The 17526-nt window shown below is 35.2% G+C and overlaps 1 protein-coding gene and 1 pseudogene across 1 annotated transcript; both read left to right on the top strand.

The window, feature by feature from the left end:
- The first annotated feature begins 9634 nt into the window (after positions 1-9634).
- Positions 9635-10518, top strand: LOC120206185 (glutathione S-transferase F13-like). The gene is made up of 3 exons (XM_039205903.1): positions 9635-9781; positions 9861-9909; positions 9991-10518. Exons 1-3 carry the CDS (start codon positions 9635-9637, stop codon positions 10452-10454), a joined length of 660 nt encoding a protein of 219 aa, XP_039061834.1. The 3' UTR covers positions 10455-10518.
- A 2100-nt stretch (positions 10519-12618) lies between these two features.
- On the top strand, positions 12619-14101 carry LOC120206154 (annotated as a pseudogene).
- The last annotated feature ends 3425 nt before the right edge of the window (positions 14102-17526 follow it).

Genomic DNA, 17526 nt, shown 5'->3' with positions numbered 1-17526 from the left:
AGACCATGACATCAAATCTACCCGACAGTATACAACGTGGTGAGGAAGAGATATGGTTTCATTTTCCACCAGCGTATACTTGCTTTGGGCGGAAGGAGTTCTGCTTAATCACTGGTCTACGATTCGGACACGATGATGTAGGCCGGTACACTCGTCATATCGCCCGCCCATCATGGTTATCCCGGGTTTTTCCGGATGAGTCAATGGAGAAGCCGAACCTACATGTCGACGACCTGAAGAAATTATTTAATAAGAAAGCTGGTTTCACTCGGATGGAAGACGTCGATGTTGTCCGAGTATGCCTTCTACTACTTGTGTATGCCGGCTTTTTAGGCAGAGAGGCCAGACAACCTATTCATCGGGAGCTAATAATATTGGTAGAGGACCTGAATGCATGGAATCTGTTTCCGTGGGGTTCGTATATATGGAAAGCTACCTGGACTAAGTTGTCGTCTGCCTTTGATGACCGCAAAAGTTTGCGGGGCGATGGGTCCAAATACACTTTGTCAGGCTTTGTTGGGCCTTTAAGGTAAGAATTTCTATATAATGTTTCTAAAATTATAATTAATTATTTAACAATTACTAATTTTGTTATTATATTGTTTGTAGATTTGGATATTCGAGGCTTTCCCCAGCATGCGTACATATGCAATAAAAACGTCAAATGATATTCCCAGGGCTATTTCCTGGAAGAGGAAAACTCTGTTGGATTGGGAAGACTTAATACCATATGCCACAATAAATAATGTAAGTTAACACAAATACTTTCATATAATATATAAACAAGTTATTAATAGTAGACGTTTAACTTTGTTTGAGTTTTATATTTTAGGAGGCCAACATTCCATTACAAAGACTGTCACCCACGGAGGAAGAGCTTGCCACTGATTGGTGGCAAGCTAGTCAGAGTTTTTTTGATGGCACGGATGATGAGCAGCATCCACTTCCTCCAATTCGAGAGCCATCACCTCACCTAGAGCCATCACCCGATCGTGACGACTATACACCTCTAGAACGAGAGCCATCACCTATCCCGTCACATCATCGAGCCTCTTCTCCACCATCACCTCATGATAGGCGACCGGCAAAGATGCCACGACTCCTATCTCCCTGTTCTCCACCTCAACGGGATGAGTCAAGGGAGTTACGTGATGAGGTCAATGCCTTGCGTGAGGAGATCGGTACTCTACGCGATAACGATGGTGCATGGCGTGTGGAGGTGTCAACTTTACGTGGTGAGGTTGCCGCTCTACGTGAGATGATAGTATCGTTGCAGAATGAGGTTCATACTCTACGCAACGAGGTAAGTTTAAGATTTTCCATATTTAACTTAATGATAAATTTACTCGTAATTTCACTTAGATTAGCCATTTCACTTAGATTGCTTAGTAAATTTATTCGGTTGCTGCCAATTCTGCTAAACTGTGTATTCTTTAACACTGTGAAATAGTATTTGTCTTTGTTTTGTCTTTTGGTTGAAAGTAAATTTGTTCGGTTGCTGCCAATTCTGCTAAACTGTGTATTCTTTAACACTGTGAAATATATTTGTCTTTGTTTTGTCTTTTGGTTGAAAGTAAATTTGTTCGGTTGCTGCCAATTCTGCTAAACTGTGTATTCTTTAACACTGTGAAATATATTTGTCTTTGTTTTGTCTTTTGGTTGAAAGTAAATTTGTTCGGTTGCTGCCAATTCTGCTAAACTGTGTATTCTTTAACACTGTGAAATAGTATTTGTCTTTGTTTTGTCTTTTGGTTGAAAGTAAATTTATCCATTCAAGTTTCAATTTGCAGAAGAAGAAATAGTTTACTTTCGCAACACGAAACTTAAAATCGCAACGCGAAACCAAAATCGCAACGCGAAATGAAAATCGCAACGACAGAATCGCAACGCGAAACCAAAATCGCAACGACAAGATCGCAACGCGAAACCAAAATCGCATTGCGATTTTCATTTCGCGTTGCGATTCTTTCGTTGCGATTTTCATTTCGCATTGCGATTCTGTCGTTGCGATTTTCATTTCGCGTTGCGATTTTGGTTTCGCGTTGCGATTTTAAGTTTCGTGTTGCGAAAGTAAACTATTTCTTCTTCTGCAAATTGAAACTTGAATGGATAAATTTACTTCAACCAATAGACAAAACAAATACTAACTTCAGGGTATTAGTTTGAAACATATTTTTCTTTGTTATCTGATGCATTTTGTGAACTATGATAGAATAATGACTTGGGTGAATACAATGCAAGTTTGAAACATATTTGTCTTTGTTTTCACTGTTTAAATATCATGTCTGTTTATTTACTGATTTTTGTATTTAATTATTTAGCGGCCCGATAGAGTGGATGCTTTACGTCGGGTTATGCTTGCACGACGGAGTTCACGCATCAGACAGCGTGCACGTGCTATTAAGTCTCCGTACACCCCAATAGTGCGAAGACACCGCAAGAAGAAGCCCGACTCGCCTGTCATCCCTCAAGAGTCCACTCCTATCGTTGAAGAGGCCCCCCATATCATTCCTCGAGAGTCCCCTCCCACCGTTCAAGAGGCCACTGTCATCATTGAAGAGGTCCCTCCCACCATTCAAGAGCCCGATTCACATGGCGTCATATGTAGGCTTCTTGAGAAACCCTCTGTCGTGCCGGACATGATGGATTCAAGTTGGCTCTCGTATGAGTTACCGGCCAGTACCATACCGGTATCTGAAGAGGAGAGGGAACAACTACCGGACACAATTTTGGATAACACCCTTTGGGCTAAGACCGCAGTTGATTTTTATCTACATGAGCGGAGCAAGGGGTGTTTCACTGACATATGCAAGCTCACCGATGATATCTTTTTGTTGCTTGAACGGCCTTGGTGGGGCGTATTATTAGGGGTCGAAGACAATGGCTATTTCGATGGGGGGGTAAGTCTTATTTTTCTTATATTTCAATTTGATTAATTTTTTTTTAAAATTTATGTAAGTCACTAATATATGTCTTTTTTTGTAAAACAGCATATCGATGCGTGGGTGACACGTCTTCTAATAATAAGAAAACTTAAGAAAAATAAAAATATACGATATACAATAATGCCGACGTCTTTTCACGCCGTTCACTTGAAGAATGCACGAGATGAATCATTTGATTTGGGCAATGGACAAGCTAAACTTTATCCTGCATGGTGGGAGGTCGATAAGGTTAGTATTTATTTTAGATTGAGTTTAAAGGTTTTATGAAATAAGTGCGCAAATGAATGAATTATTACTTATGATTACAGGTGTTTATCCCTGTTTTGGAACGTAAACATTGGATTCTCGTCGAGCTTCAGCTCCCATCCCTTAAGACAATAGTGTATGACAGCATGATAAATTACATATCATTGGCTGATTTAAGAGATGTTATTAAGGGATGGAGCTCTCATTTGGCTAAATTCTTGGATGCGATCAATTATTGGACTCGTTCTGGAAACAAGAAGCCAAAGAAGCTCAATATTACAGTTATTAGAGACGAGACCGCGCCACAACAAACGAGCGGAGCCAGAGGAGATTGTGGTCCTCTCGTATGCTTGGCGTTGGAGCGTTTGACGACGGGAAGCATCAAGTATCTACCTCCCACCGATAGAGATAAAGCTGCAGTAGGCTTGTGGTTTCGGCATTATATGGCTAAATCGATATATACGAGACGCTGCCTACCTGCATCCGCGTTATAAAAATGTCCATAAACAATTGGTAAGTTTATATACTTTTGGTTTGAAAATGTTTGGTTAAGTAACTAGAATTCAATAATTTGTAGAAAGTGTTGTCTGAACAAATGTTTGGTTTCTGCAGGTTAATCTCAGAAGTGAACTGCGTGAAAATGATGTCGAGCTGCAAAAGTTGATTCAATAGTTTAATTGATTGTTTTTTGATTGTTTAATTGATTTGTAAAAGTTGATTCAATAGTAGATGATCGGAAATAAGAATTATTGCTTATTTTTTGATTGTTTAATTGATTTGTAAAAGATGATTTGTAAAAGTTGATTTGTGTAATTGATGCGAACATAATTCTTATTTGTGCTTGTTTAATTGATTGAAATGTAATGGTTGATTTTGTTGATTTCAATCTGCATTATGTTGAAGGCAAAAATGACTATCGCAATGCGAAATGAAAATCGCAACGAGAGAATCGCAATGCGAAATGAAAATCGCAATGCGGAAATGAAAATCGCAATGCGTTTATAATTTCGCATTGCGATTATCTCGTTGCGATTTTCATTTCGCATTGCGATTTTCATTTCGCATTGCGATTCTTTCGTTGCGATTTTCATTTCGCATTGCGATTTTCATTTCGCATTGCGATTTCCATTTCGCATTGCGATTTTCATTTCGCATTGCGATTTTCATTTCGCATTGCGATTCTCTCGTTGCGATTTTCATTTCGCATTGCGATTTTCATTTCGCATTGCGATTCTCTCGTTGCGATTTTCATTTCCGCATTGCGATTTTCATGTTGGGATTTTCATTTCGCGTTGCGATTGTATTTTCCGTGTTGCGATAGTCAAATGCATGCCTAATAGTGATAACAACTGAATAACAAGAGTTGGTTAAGTCAAAATGGTTGGCCTGAGTCATTAATTCAACTGAAAATGTTAAAAGTTCACACATAAAATCCACATAATACAACGTTTGCATTTAAAAATCACCTAAGTTAACAGTCTCAAAAGGTGAAGCCAATCGTGATTGGGATTTTAAAGATGATTGCCTTTTGCTTGACACCATATGAGCTTTGGATTTTGATGAGGATCCATATTTTGGTAGAGGAAAAGATGATTTTGATGGCACTGGTGATCCACATGTCAACCTTGTATGACCACTTTCCTTGCACCGACTACATGTCGATCTCTTCTTCTCTTCACCCTTAGACGGTATACGATCGTGACTTTTTGGTCGGCCAGGTAGCCTTCTGTCCATGGCTGGTGGCAAAACTGTTTGTAAGTCATCTGGTATGTCCCACTCAGAAGGATGTGGAATAGGGTAGACAATCTCGGCATAAGTCTGTCGATAAACTTCTGTAGTGTAGCAATCCATAGCGTATGCGCTTGAATCATCTTGGTTTAAATGAAGAGCAACTTTTATAACATGGCCACACGGATAACCAGATGTTTGCCATTTCATACAACTACACGTCTTTGCATTTAGATCGACTAGCCCATTTAAGTTATTATCCAGTACTTGAAACAAAGTGTTTGAACATGGTTCAACTCTCCATGACGTTGACTTCACAACACGTTTCGTTATCTTTTTTTCAGTCCATGGTGTAACACGATGTTCCAATGTTCCTGTAAATTTAAATAAACAATACTTAGTAAAATATAAATATGATAAGTTACGAATTCAAAGAAATAATACCTGCATGGTTTCTTTTCTTGTAGTACCACTGTTGAATAGAGGCTCGAAAAAACTCCATTAACATAGTAATGGGTAATTTCCGGGAATGACGACTTAGAGCGTTGATTGATTCTGCACTATTAGACGTCATGAAACCATATCTTGCTCCAAGTTGATGTACTCTTGACCATCTTTCAAACCCGACATCTTCTAGTGTTTGAGCACACTGAGGCAAAACACGTCTTAAACAATTTATATGCTTATTGAAATCCACTTCCCGATAAGCTTTTACAGCCTTCCAGTATGTCCATTTGTGCTTTTTTATACCAGCAGACCTTGATTTTAGATTTCTATACAAATGAACACCACAAAGTCCATGAAAAGCATCTGGGAAACACCTTCTAACAGCGTTGTCAATTGAGTTTGCCCTATCGGATATGATTGTCAGATTGCTAATAGGACCTATGCAATCCCTAAGATGCCCCATAAACCATGTCCATGAATCAGAGGTTTCAGATTTGCCAACCCGTAAGCTATTGGCAATATCCCATTGTTAGCATCCATGGCTACTGCTAATAAGTTTACTCCAAGGTATCGACCTTTCAAATGTGCTCCGTCAACTATAATAACTGGGCGCATGCAAGTAATAAACGAACGAATCTACAAAATAATATACACAAGAAATATAATCATTTAAATGTGAAATGCATGTAACTAACAAAAATGAGTCAACAAAATTATATTGATTTACTAACCGTAGCACCAATGGCGATAAACAGCAACTCAAAGCGTCCATCTCTATCTGTTTTGATATGAGTTACCGACCCAGGATTTTTCAGCTTTAAATTGTGACAATAAGCCGGCAGTTGGGCAAACGATGCTTCTGGCGACCCCCTCAACAATTCCAAGGCATAACATTTGGCTCTCCAAGCTTGAGAATATGATATACTAATCTTGAACCGAGCATTCATGTCAGTCATAATTTCATGTCCCCGATATACCCTGCCATTCAAAAACATTAACTCAGCCAGAAAACCACCCAACACCTTTTTGTTTGCCTGTCTATGGTGAGGAAAAACTTGGGTTCTTGAACATGTATGTTTATCAATAAAAGTCCTAACTTGAAACATTTTGCAATCTTTTATTCTCTTTGCAATCATACGCCACGTACAGTTTTTGTCAATCATACACCTTGTTTCGAAACGATCTTTGCTTGATTTGTTAACTTTTAGTTGATAGCCATCTTCCACACATTTTGTATACAAAGCTATCTTCAAGTCTTCCTTTGTATCAAAACAATCATCTTTCTTGACACGAATAACTTTTGTGTAACAATCAACTGCTTTCTTTGCCAACTCTTCTTCCGGTAACTGAAGTAATTCTGGCATATTCCAGTTATACTCCCGTGGCATTTTCTTTTCTTCGGGGACTTTTTCTTCTTCTTTTTCTTCTTCAGGATTATATGAATTACAGAATGGATGTTCAACATGTTCATTCACAGTCGTAACTTCCTCCTCATTATCATCAACAACATCTTCCTCGGCAACGGGTGTTTCATCATCAAAATTCGGGTATTGACCAATATTAAAATCATTACACACATGGTCTGTTTCTTCTTCTGAAACATCATCAAAATCCGTGTATTGACCAATATCAAAGTCCGGATATTGACCAAGACCAAATTTCGAATACTGACTAGTACTCACAATTTTTTCTGTTGGCTCATCATCGTCTAACTGGTCAATACGAAAACCGGAATTTGGTGCTGAAAGTTGATTGGGATTTGGATTAGAGAAAGGTTGTGGGTTTTGAGAAAAACTTAGTTGATTACTACCCGCTACTGACCCAACAATACTACTTCTAGGTTCAACAACATACAATGTAACATCATCTTGTGAAACACTAATGTAAGCAATGAATCGTTCAACATCTTCATTGTCGGTTAACAAATAAACTTTACCATTTCTCTGATAAGATAGCCTAAATCCACTTAGGGGCTCTAAATTCAATTTATTTGAAACACGTAGCATTAGAGTTTCATAAGTTAACTTTTGTAAAGACAATTTTAGTTGAAGATTCATGGGTAAAGGCATATATTGTAAAACACCATGAACATTATCCCATGACCCTCCAAAACACAAATCTATCCAAACATGATCAGATGATTTCATGGTTGTAAATTAATTTACTAAACAGACGAGCTGCGAAACTAAAACCTGTTGCCGGATTGGGAAGGATGTCGTTGGATATAGGAACGGATGTCGCCGGAGAGAGTGATAGATGGAGATGGAATGAGTTGCGATTTAGGGATTTAGTTTATGATTTCAGTGTTATATACCCAAAATTTCAGTGTTGTGATTTACAGATTCTCGTTGCGATTTACGGATTATCGTTGCGATTTACAGATTCTCGTTGCGATTTACGGATTATCGTTGCGATTTACGGATACGCGTTGCGATTTACGGATTATCGTTGCGATTTACGGATACGCGTTGCGATTTACGGATACGCATTGCGATTTACGGATACGCGTTGCGATTTACGGATACACGTTGCGATTTACGGATACGCGTTGCGATTTTATGTATTATCGTTGCGATTTACGGATACGCGTTGCGATATACGGATACGCATTGCGATTTACCCATACGCGTTGCGATTTACGGATACACGTTGCGATTTACGGATACGCGTTGCGATTTATGTGTTCGCGTTGCGATTTTTATATTCGCGTTGCGATTATTGAAAATCGCAATGCGAATTTGTACTATCGCATCGCGATTTTCAAGAATCGCGTTGCGATTTTGGAAACTGATTTGCGATTCTGGGGATCGCGTTGCGATTTTTATTTCGCGTTGCGATTTTGTTGGTCATTTTGGCAAATCCAAAAAAAGTTGGTTAAAATCGTATATTATAACTTTTTTTTGGTCACTGAGGCGATTTTCTCTTTATTAAAAACTGAACTCGAGTTGAATTTGTACAAGTTAAATATTAATCGAAACCTTAATCAAATAGTTCATTATTTTTACAGCTCTGGATAGAGGTCATAACCGAAAGCTGTTGATTCTCCTCGTATATGTAAATGTCCGAATAACATAATCACGATAACAAATCTCAAGACGATGCTTTGCTTTGTCATTTCACCATTTTCTTGGTTTTTTTATTCGTAGCACTGAAAACTGTGGTTTGACCACACTGTCGTTATGCTAAACCAACTTCATATTTTCATTAACATATAATTAACGGTGTCATAAAAGGTAATGTTAAAGTGTAAATTTATCTCTTCAAATTTCAACTCCTCTATTCATTACTTCAAAAAGCGATATTTGACCAAGATCTTGAACATTGGATTCAATACATCCAGGTGACCCGTATCCCAAAGTGCTTCAAAATTTGCAATAATTCCCTATAAATATATGAAAATTTTACATAATTTATATTTAGTCATTCCTTAAAATTTTAACTTTTTTTATAATTTATTTTCGACTTTAAAATTTTATAATTCCACTCTTGATATAAATTTGAGTGCTTAAAAATATACATGGGTAAATTACATGTTTAATACTTTAATTATTCGTTTTAGTATCTAAACTTTCATTTATTTTAAAATCATATCTGACATTTATTTTCTATTTCATTTTAGTACATGTTGTTAAAAACTTAATGGAACCGGTGCATGCAATATTTTTTATGGGTAAATTATAACATTTCTCACTCTTATTTTGGTCACTAAAATTTAAAAATTTTCAATTTAGTTACTCAACTTTCAAATTGCTTATATTTTAATCACTCTAATTTATTTTATTAATAGTTTTTGTGAAATGCTTTATTATATTATTTTATTGATATATAATTAAAAAATAAATTTAAAAGTTAGAGTGATTAAATTAGGTGTAATTTAAAAGTTAAGTAATTAAATTAAAAAAATATTTAGTGACCAAAATATGAGTGAAAAGATAGTTGAGTGATAAATAACGTAATTTTATCCTAAAAAATACTATGTTGTAACATTTCCTCTAAATTTTTAACGTGAGGTGCCGAAATAAAATAAAAAATAAATGTTCTATATAATTTTAAAACAAATAAAAGTTTAGATAAAAAAATAACCAAAATTAATAGTTAAGATACTAAACGTGTAGTCTACCGTTTATGGAGGCCAATGCAAGATAGTCATCAGTTGCAGACTTTGTATTATATGAAGACGTACAGCCTCCAGCCTATCACATGCGCACTTGATCTCTTCCAGTTTCCTTGCTTACTTCATCTCCTTTCTCTTTTCACTCTTTAAACAAATGGCACTCAAGTTGTATGGGGCTGCCTTGTCCCCCTGCACTTCTCGTGTAATGACTTGCTTGCATGAGAAGGAAGCAGATTTCGAGCTCGTCCCCATAGACCTTTTCGCCGGTGAACATAAGCAACTTCCTTTCTTAGCCAAGAATGTAAACACACTATATTATTCCTTAATTTCATCGTGACTGTTCATTATAAGTATTCCATAACTTTTTTATGATATTGCAGCCCTTCGGTCAGATTCCAGTGCTAGAAGATGGCGATCTCAGTCTTTTCGGTACGCCGTCACTATTATCACTTCATGATACAAATAGAAAAGAAGCTGTGTTGATCGTTGTTTTGTATGTGTTTGTATCAGAATCAAGAGCAATCTCAGCGTATGTTGCTGAAAAGTTCAAGGAAACGGGCAATGATCTCATCAGGCACCAAAGCTTTAAAGAAGCTGCCGAGGTCAAAGTGTGGATGGAGGTCGAATCCCAGCACTACCACCCCGCGATTTCCCCGATCATCTTCCAGTTCTTCGCCGCACCTCTACAGGGAAAACCCCCCGATCAAGCCATCATCGACGAGAACGCCGCGAAGCTCGGCAAAGTACTCGACGTATATGAAGACAAACTCGGGCGCACCAAGTACTTAGCTGGTGATTTTTACAGCTTGGCGGATCTGTTCCACCTGTCTTTTACTTACTATTTCATGAAAACTCCTTGTGCTGATCTGATAAATGAGCGCCCACACGTTAAAGCTTGGTGGGAAGATATTTCTTCCAGGCCTGCTTTCCAGAAGGTGGCTTCTGCTATGAATTTTGGAGAGAATGGGAACTGATGATCGTAATTTTTGTTTTTTTTTTCTTTTTAATGAAATTTCAACTAGTTTTGGTGTTGTTGGTTTGTTTTCTTTTTGAAATTGTAATGTTTTTCCCCCTTCAAAATTTGGTGCCTGTTGTTTACTCTGTTATGTGATCATCATAGTAATATCTATGCGACAAGATGCAGAAGATTCTCTCAGTATTTGACCGTATGAACTGCTAATTATGAGGTATTTTGTTTGATATATGTTGGGGATTGTGATGCAATTTTCTCGAGGTGATCTGGCGTAACCATGATGCTATCCATACATCTTCACGAATTTAAAAACGAAGGGTAAAATACATTCCGAGTCCATTTATTAGGATCAGTTATGTTATAAAAGGATCGCATTTTTAAAAACGTTATAAATTAGATAATTAGTTAAAATATTATTGCAAAAAAATAATAAAAAGTTAAATATTAGATGAATTGGTTAAACAAATTAATATGATAATAATTTTAATTTTAAAAAAATTATATTTTTAAGTTAAAGTATTTAGTATACATGTATATCATAATCACCCACTTGTGGAACCACGTGCCTTGATTGTTGCTCATCTAATGAATTAATTATTGGCTTAATATAAAAATAAGTACTTAAATTATACTCAAAATTAATTTTTAGTGTTTAAAGAATTTTTCGTTAAAAATAGTTGCCTAAAGTTTTTTCCTTTATACTTTTAGGTGCCAATCGTTAAAAAAATTGTTAAGTGACACGCGTCATGTCCATATTTTTAAAAAAAAATATTTGGACATGACACGTGTCAATTAACGATTTTTAAATGGTAGACACCTAAAAATACAAAGGAGAAAACTTTAGGTACTTATTTTTAATAAAAAAATTAAACACTAAAATATTTTTCGAAGCATTCTCTAAACATTTATTTTTGTATTAATCCTTAAATATTCCACAAAAGCTCTTTCTTACTCATTAAGCTGTAGAGTTATTCCACAAACCAGATTTGAATATAGGAAAATCATAGGTGGTAGAAAATGGTGAGCTTGTGGGCTTCCTTTAATAACCCTAATCACTTGGTGTAAGGATTCGTTGAGGGGCGGGGAATGGTTTTGTCACCATTGATCATTACATCATCGTGCACCAAAGTCACAAATAACATAATTTTATGTTAGGATGATAAATTAAAATTTCAAAAAATAAAAATAAATTTTTAATAGAAAATACATAAAAAAATTAAAATATATAAAATTTTTAAATTTTTACGGAAACGTTTACCCCACCAATCCCTTGGTGAATCGGCCCATCCATTTATAATGTCAAAAAAAAAACTTAAACCTCAACTGCAGTAGATTGCTGCCATGAATCGAGTCCAACGGATCAGAGAAAATTCTTGAAATTTGAGTTTGTTCTCAGGCTGGGAATCCATTATTTTTTATAGTCTAGTAAAATGAGCCTACGGAAAGCCCTGACACCGAAAATGGACTGTAATCCCATGTTTCATTAAAAAGCTCACTTGTTCTCATAAACGTGACCATCATAAAGGTTATAATTTTATTTTTTCAGTACCGTGGGAGGGTACTATGATACCACTACACTAGATGCGCTTGCTTGACGATGCCCATCCTAAACGTTATAATTTTATTTTTAACAGATAAGGTAACAATCCCCGTGTACGAAAAACCATAGGCTCATTTCAGAGTTAGAAGAAGAGAGAGAAAGCGAGGTCGAGTAAAAATGAGGATAGCAGGGTTAACCCAAGGAATCGCATTGGTCAAGTCTACGATATCTTTTATGTTCAAGCACAATAAAATTTTGGTCGTTGATGTTGATATTATATAATGTGTACTATTTTCTTTGTTTAACATTTTATTTTATATTAGAATAACTATTCATGGATAGAAATAATTAGTCGACAACTAACAACAACGATTAATAGTTTAATATGGATATAAAACCCTACCTACATGATATCACACGCTCATCAATTAAGAATGTGATTTTTAGAGGGTTTGAACCCAAGGAAGAATAGAGCTCAACCATTAAATCAAGATATAAGTTTTATTTCTTTTAGCAATATATATTATATAACACATTATATAATCTCAACTTCAAAAACAAGTGGTTCAGCATGTGTGAGATCTACACTCTTATATAGAACAAACAATTTTACTTGCAAGGGAAGATGTTGATGGGGGCTCCAACATTTGTAGAAGAATACGCTGAGCTGTTTTCAACTGGAAGGTCCTATTTTATGTTCATTTATAGCAGTTTAGATCTCTGGAATATTAAAGGAGATAATATTAATTGAACTGAAATGTCTCCATTTTATTCTTATGTTGACTTTCTATCTGAATTTTCTGTTGCAGCATCAAATATGGGCTGAACATTTTGCAAGGCATTCAAAACGAAAGCAAAAGCTTTAGGTTAGTATGATATTGAAGAGTTCATTTTTCTTATTTTCAGGATGTGGTCACTGAAAATGAATTTGAAAAGAAACTTCTTGTGGATGTTATTTCCCCAAGTGACATTGGGGTTAGTTTTGATGACATTGGAGCTCTTGAGAATGTCAAAGACACCTTGAAAGAATTGGTGATGCTTCCCCTTCAAAGGCCTGAATTGTTTTGCAAGGGGCAGTTGACAAAGGTTCTTTCAATATATGTTTTTGCTTATCGTATGTTATTTGGAATTGTGCATTGTCAAAGCAACCCCTGATGATATATTATTTTATATATTATTGCTTTTGCAGCCCTGCAAAGGAATATTGCTGTTTGGGCTTCCTGGTACTGGCAAAACAATGCTTGCCAAGGCTGTTGCAACTGAAGCTGGTGCAAACATTATAAACATATCAATGTCCAGCATTACTTCAAAGGTATTTCGAGTTTATAGAACTGTGGCACGCACCTTTTCCGTTGGATAGCTTTTCCTTTTGATATACATATGTGACATATTTATATGACTTGCAGTGGTTTGGTGAAGGAGAGAAGTATGTTAAAGCCGTTTTCTCTGTGGCCAGTAAAATCGCACCTAGTGTTATTTTTGTTGATGAGGTTTGGTCAACTTAGATATAATTCTTCTGTTAATTTTGATATTTTGTGTCTTTCCCTTGTTGCAGAAAATTTCCTCCTGTTGCTCAAATAGTTTAATGTAGTTTTATTAACTTTGGTGGTTATTCTATGTTGATAGCATGTTAGGAAGAAAGGGTGAGCATCAGGCTATGCGTAAAATGAAGAATGAATTTATGGTAAATTGGGACGGTATTCGTACCAACGATAAAGAAAGAGTCTTAGTTCTTGCTACTACAAACCGGCCATTTGACCTTGATGAGGCAGTCATCCGGAGGCTTCCTCGAAGGTAACTTTCTTGTATTGTTTCTTTTAGTCTGAACTCATGCTAAGCACCAGGGACTTCCCTGTGGAATTTTGTGCAGATTGATGGTTAATTTGCCAGACGCTCCAAACAGAGAAAAGATTCTGAGTGTTATATTAGCCAAAGAGGAATTGTCACCCAATGTTGATTTGGAAGCTATCGCAAACATGACTGATGGTTATTCTGAAAGTAACCTGAAGGTTGATCTTTTCACCTTTTTATTTGATTCTATTATCTTTGGAACTGTACATGAGTGTTATGAATTAGAGAAGGATAGGAGTAGTTCAACTGCAAATTAGCATTCTTATACTGACTCAAGCAAGTTTGGTTGACGTCTCTTTTAGCTGTAAATACCAGTTCATAACGATTCTGGACTTCTGGCATATAAATTATATTTTAAACTTAATTTTTCACTATTCTTGTTAACACACTCTTGTAAATTTTATTCAGAGATAAATTGAAGATTTTTATTAGGTTAATTTGGCTTTCTGTTTTATATATGATTTATTTCCCTTGTGTAATTTTCTCATTGCAGAACCTTTGTGCCACTGCTGCACATTGTCCCATAAGAGAAATTTTGGAGAAGGAAAACGTCAGTTTGATATTTTAGCTTATTTGTTATATATGAAGTTTGCAGCTACTTGCATATAAATATTATGCCGGTTTTAGAATGGTGGTATGAAGTGGTGCATCTGCATTGGACGTGGGCATTACGTGTCCTGCAGGCCAAGCGGATGATGAAATTATATTTTTCTAACATCTAGGGTTGGATGGCATCTCTTATTATTTTGTTCAAGACTTTTCATTTTATAAATCAAAAATGTAATTTGAAGTAATTTTTCTGTTGCGTATATGCCCATGATAATGATACTCGGGTGGGGTTTTTTGACTGATAATTGTACACAATCTCCGACGTACTGCCTTCATTTTACATGGAAGAGTACACTGTGTATTAGACCACAGACTAACATATAATGCGACTGCAGGAGGGAGCTTCGGCAGTGGCTGAGAATAGACCTGCACCGTCATTGTATAACAGCTCTGACGTTCGTCCTTTGAAGATGGATGATTTTAAATATGCACATGAGCAGGTACCATGTTTATTCTTGATCACTATACTACTTGTAGAGCCTAATTATCGAATGCTATATATCGAAGATAATGATCCGGTAGGCAGCAGTTGGTAGTATGTCCGATAGAAATGTGGTGTGAAATTTATATATCTGAATTTAGTGGGACTGGGAATGCAGGTATGTGCAAGTGTGTCATCAGTGTCTACAAACATGAATGAGCTGCTCCAATGGAATGATTTATATGGGGAAGGCGGATCAAGAAAGAAAAAACCTCTAAGCTACTTCATGTAGAGAGAGAGAGAGAGGTATTTTTGTGAATAGGCATAGGGCATCATCATTCCTTTTTCATTTCATTCTTCATTGTGGCCCATAAAAGGGTGGCTAAGTTGAGAGAGAGACTCCTGTTCATGGAATTTCATTGCAGGTTCCTCCTACTCCCTTTGTATTATAGTATATATGCATATAGGATTTTCTCAATTTTCACAATCTTTTCTGCTGATAGTACTTTTACAATATATATTTCAAATAGATTAACTTTAGTAAAAGCCACATCCAACCTATGCTTATTTTTCTTCTGTTAGTAAATTTAGTCATTCAATTCTACCCATTGAGGTAGAGTACCTATTGTATTTAATTTAGAGGCTGCAATGTTTCGAATAAATGAGCAACAACCCCAACGGTTCATCACGCATACTCATGCGATCCATTAAAACCCTCCCATCATAGAAAATGTCAGGTCTCAGCCCGCGCCCTCAGCATTTCTCTCTTTCATTTTGTCGACTGCTCTCTCGGTATTTAAACCAAATTCATGAAAACTCTCATCTTTATGGACTAGATTTCGTTCAATTCTTGTCGGCCGTAGCATTATCATTCGAAGCTCCTTTTATCCTTCAAGAAAATTGTGGCACCCTTGCTCATATTTCGAAATAAGCCGAAGGATAAATCTAATAAATGTTGTTTATATTAACTTATTTTCAAAAATACTTCTTTTTAAAAAAATACAAAAAAAAGAGCTTGAGTAACACTAGTACGAATCATAGAGTGCGTCTGTGTTTTTTTTTTTTTGTCGGTGAGCGTGTAATAACAAGTTCAAACAGTAGGCCTACGGGATTTCTATTCCACTTCAATCTATTATGTCCGAGCACGGATAGACTGAGAGGAGTGGTCCATCTTCTAGAATTTTTAATTTTTTTTATATATATTTTATTAATTATTTAATTTCGTATACTTTAAAATTTTTTAATTGTGTACTCTTAAATTTTTTTAATATATCTTCTTAAAAAATTAAGACAACTAGAGTCAATTAGCGACTTTTTGGCCTGCTGAGTACCTCTTCCATTTTTCTTGTGGACTCGACATCACAACGTGTTCCTATTTCTTTGTTCCACAGCTACCTATCATTTGTCTTCGTCAACGTGTTCCTATATTTCAAATAAAGATTTCACAATCAGGTTTTAAGTTTAACCTAATATTTTTACTGTAATAGTTTTTAGATTTTATGTGTACTGAGTTTAGTTGATTGTTTTTGTAATCTTAATTTTAACATTCAACCTAAAATATCAAATATTCTTTAATGATTGTAATTATATATCCCTTAAATAATGTCAGAGTTCGAATCCTGACATTTACGAATAGATCAAACTAGGTTGGGAGGGTCGCCCTCACCTCTGCAGTATTCGATCTAGATTAGTCGGTCAATAGATCAGATATCAGTAATTAATTCAAAAAAATTCTTTAATTTTAAAGTAATTAAATTTAAGAGAATGTATCACTAGTATAAAAAATTAAGACATAAAACTACACTTTACCAGTATAATTATATTTTTTGTAAAAATATTCTATAATATTTAAATACGCTTTAGAAATATTAATTTTAATTAAAATTAGTTATATAAGCAACATTAAAATCATGTAGTATATGATACGAATTAACCTACTTCGTTACGAAAACAAGGATATAAGCCTTATTTTATCATCTTAAAACTGATATTATTTTATATTTATAAAAAAAATATGTTATGTGTATTCTCTGTGTTGTCGGCACATGAATCATCCACACATGAGAGGGAATGTCTCAGGAAAGGCGGGTTAATATACGGCTAATATACAGCATTACCGGATACATTAAAATGTATTTAATAAATTCGGTTTAGCGGTACCTATTATGTTGACAACTAATAATGTTTTAGGTAGAAAATATGAAAAACTATTAAAAAATTTGGTAACCGGTAAACTTTGGTTATCGGTAAGTATCTATCCTTTTTATAAAAGTGTCCATACTTTTAACATATCAAGTAAATTTTACCGGTTTTGTCATAATGAATCTGGTTTTGTCATATTTTTACCTGTTATATTGTAAATTATCTATCCTTTTTATAAAAGTGTCCATACTTATTTCACTGTGAAAATATATTTATTATTATCTTTAGTTAATATTGTTAAATTTAAAATCTAAATAATATTTTATAAAATATCAAAACAATCAAATAATTTTTTGTGTAAATGAAATTATTAAATTAATATTGTAGGTGGAAAACATGAAACACTATTAAAAAAATTGAAACATAAATTACATAACTTTCAAAAAAGTATATATCATTTTTATAAAAGTGTCCATACTTATTTCACTGTTGAAAACATATTTATTATTA

The sequence above is a fragment of the Hibiscus syriacus genome, unplaced genomic scaffold (assembly GCF_006381635.1).
Source record: "Hibiscus syriacus cultivar Baekdansim isolate YM2019G1 unplaced genomic scaffold, ASM638163v2 tig00013386_pilon, whole genome shotgun sequence".
Taxonomy (NCBI): Eukaryota; Viridiplantae; Streptophyta; class Magnoliopsida; order Malvales; family Malvaceae; genus Hibiscus; species Hibiscus syriacus.
Note: the sequence above shows the minus strand (reverse complement) of the source record. Positions and strands in the feature narration are given on the sequence as shown.

Excerpts from the sequence above, each read along its gene's own strand:
- LOC120206185 (XM_039205903.1), top strand. The coding sequence starts at position 9,635 with ATGGCACTCAAGTTGTATGGGGCTGCCTTGTCCCCCTGCACTTCTCGT. Across the intron at positions 9,782-9,860 it reads TTCCTTTCTTAGCCAAGAAT|CCCTTCGGTCAGATTCCAGT; the intron begins GTAAACACACTA and ends ATGATATTGCAG. Across the intron at positions 9,910-9,990 it reads TGGCGATCTCAGTCTTTTCG|AATCAAGAGCAATCTCAGCG; the intron begins GTACGCCGTCAC and ends TGTTTGTATCAG.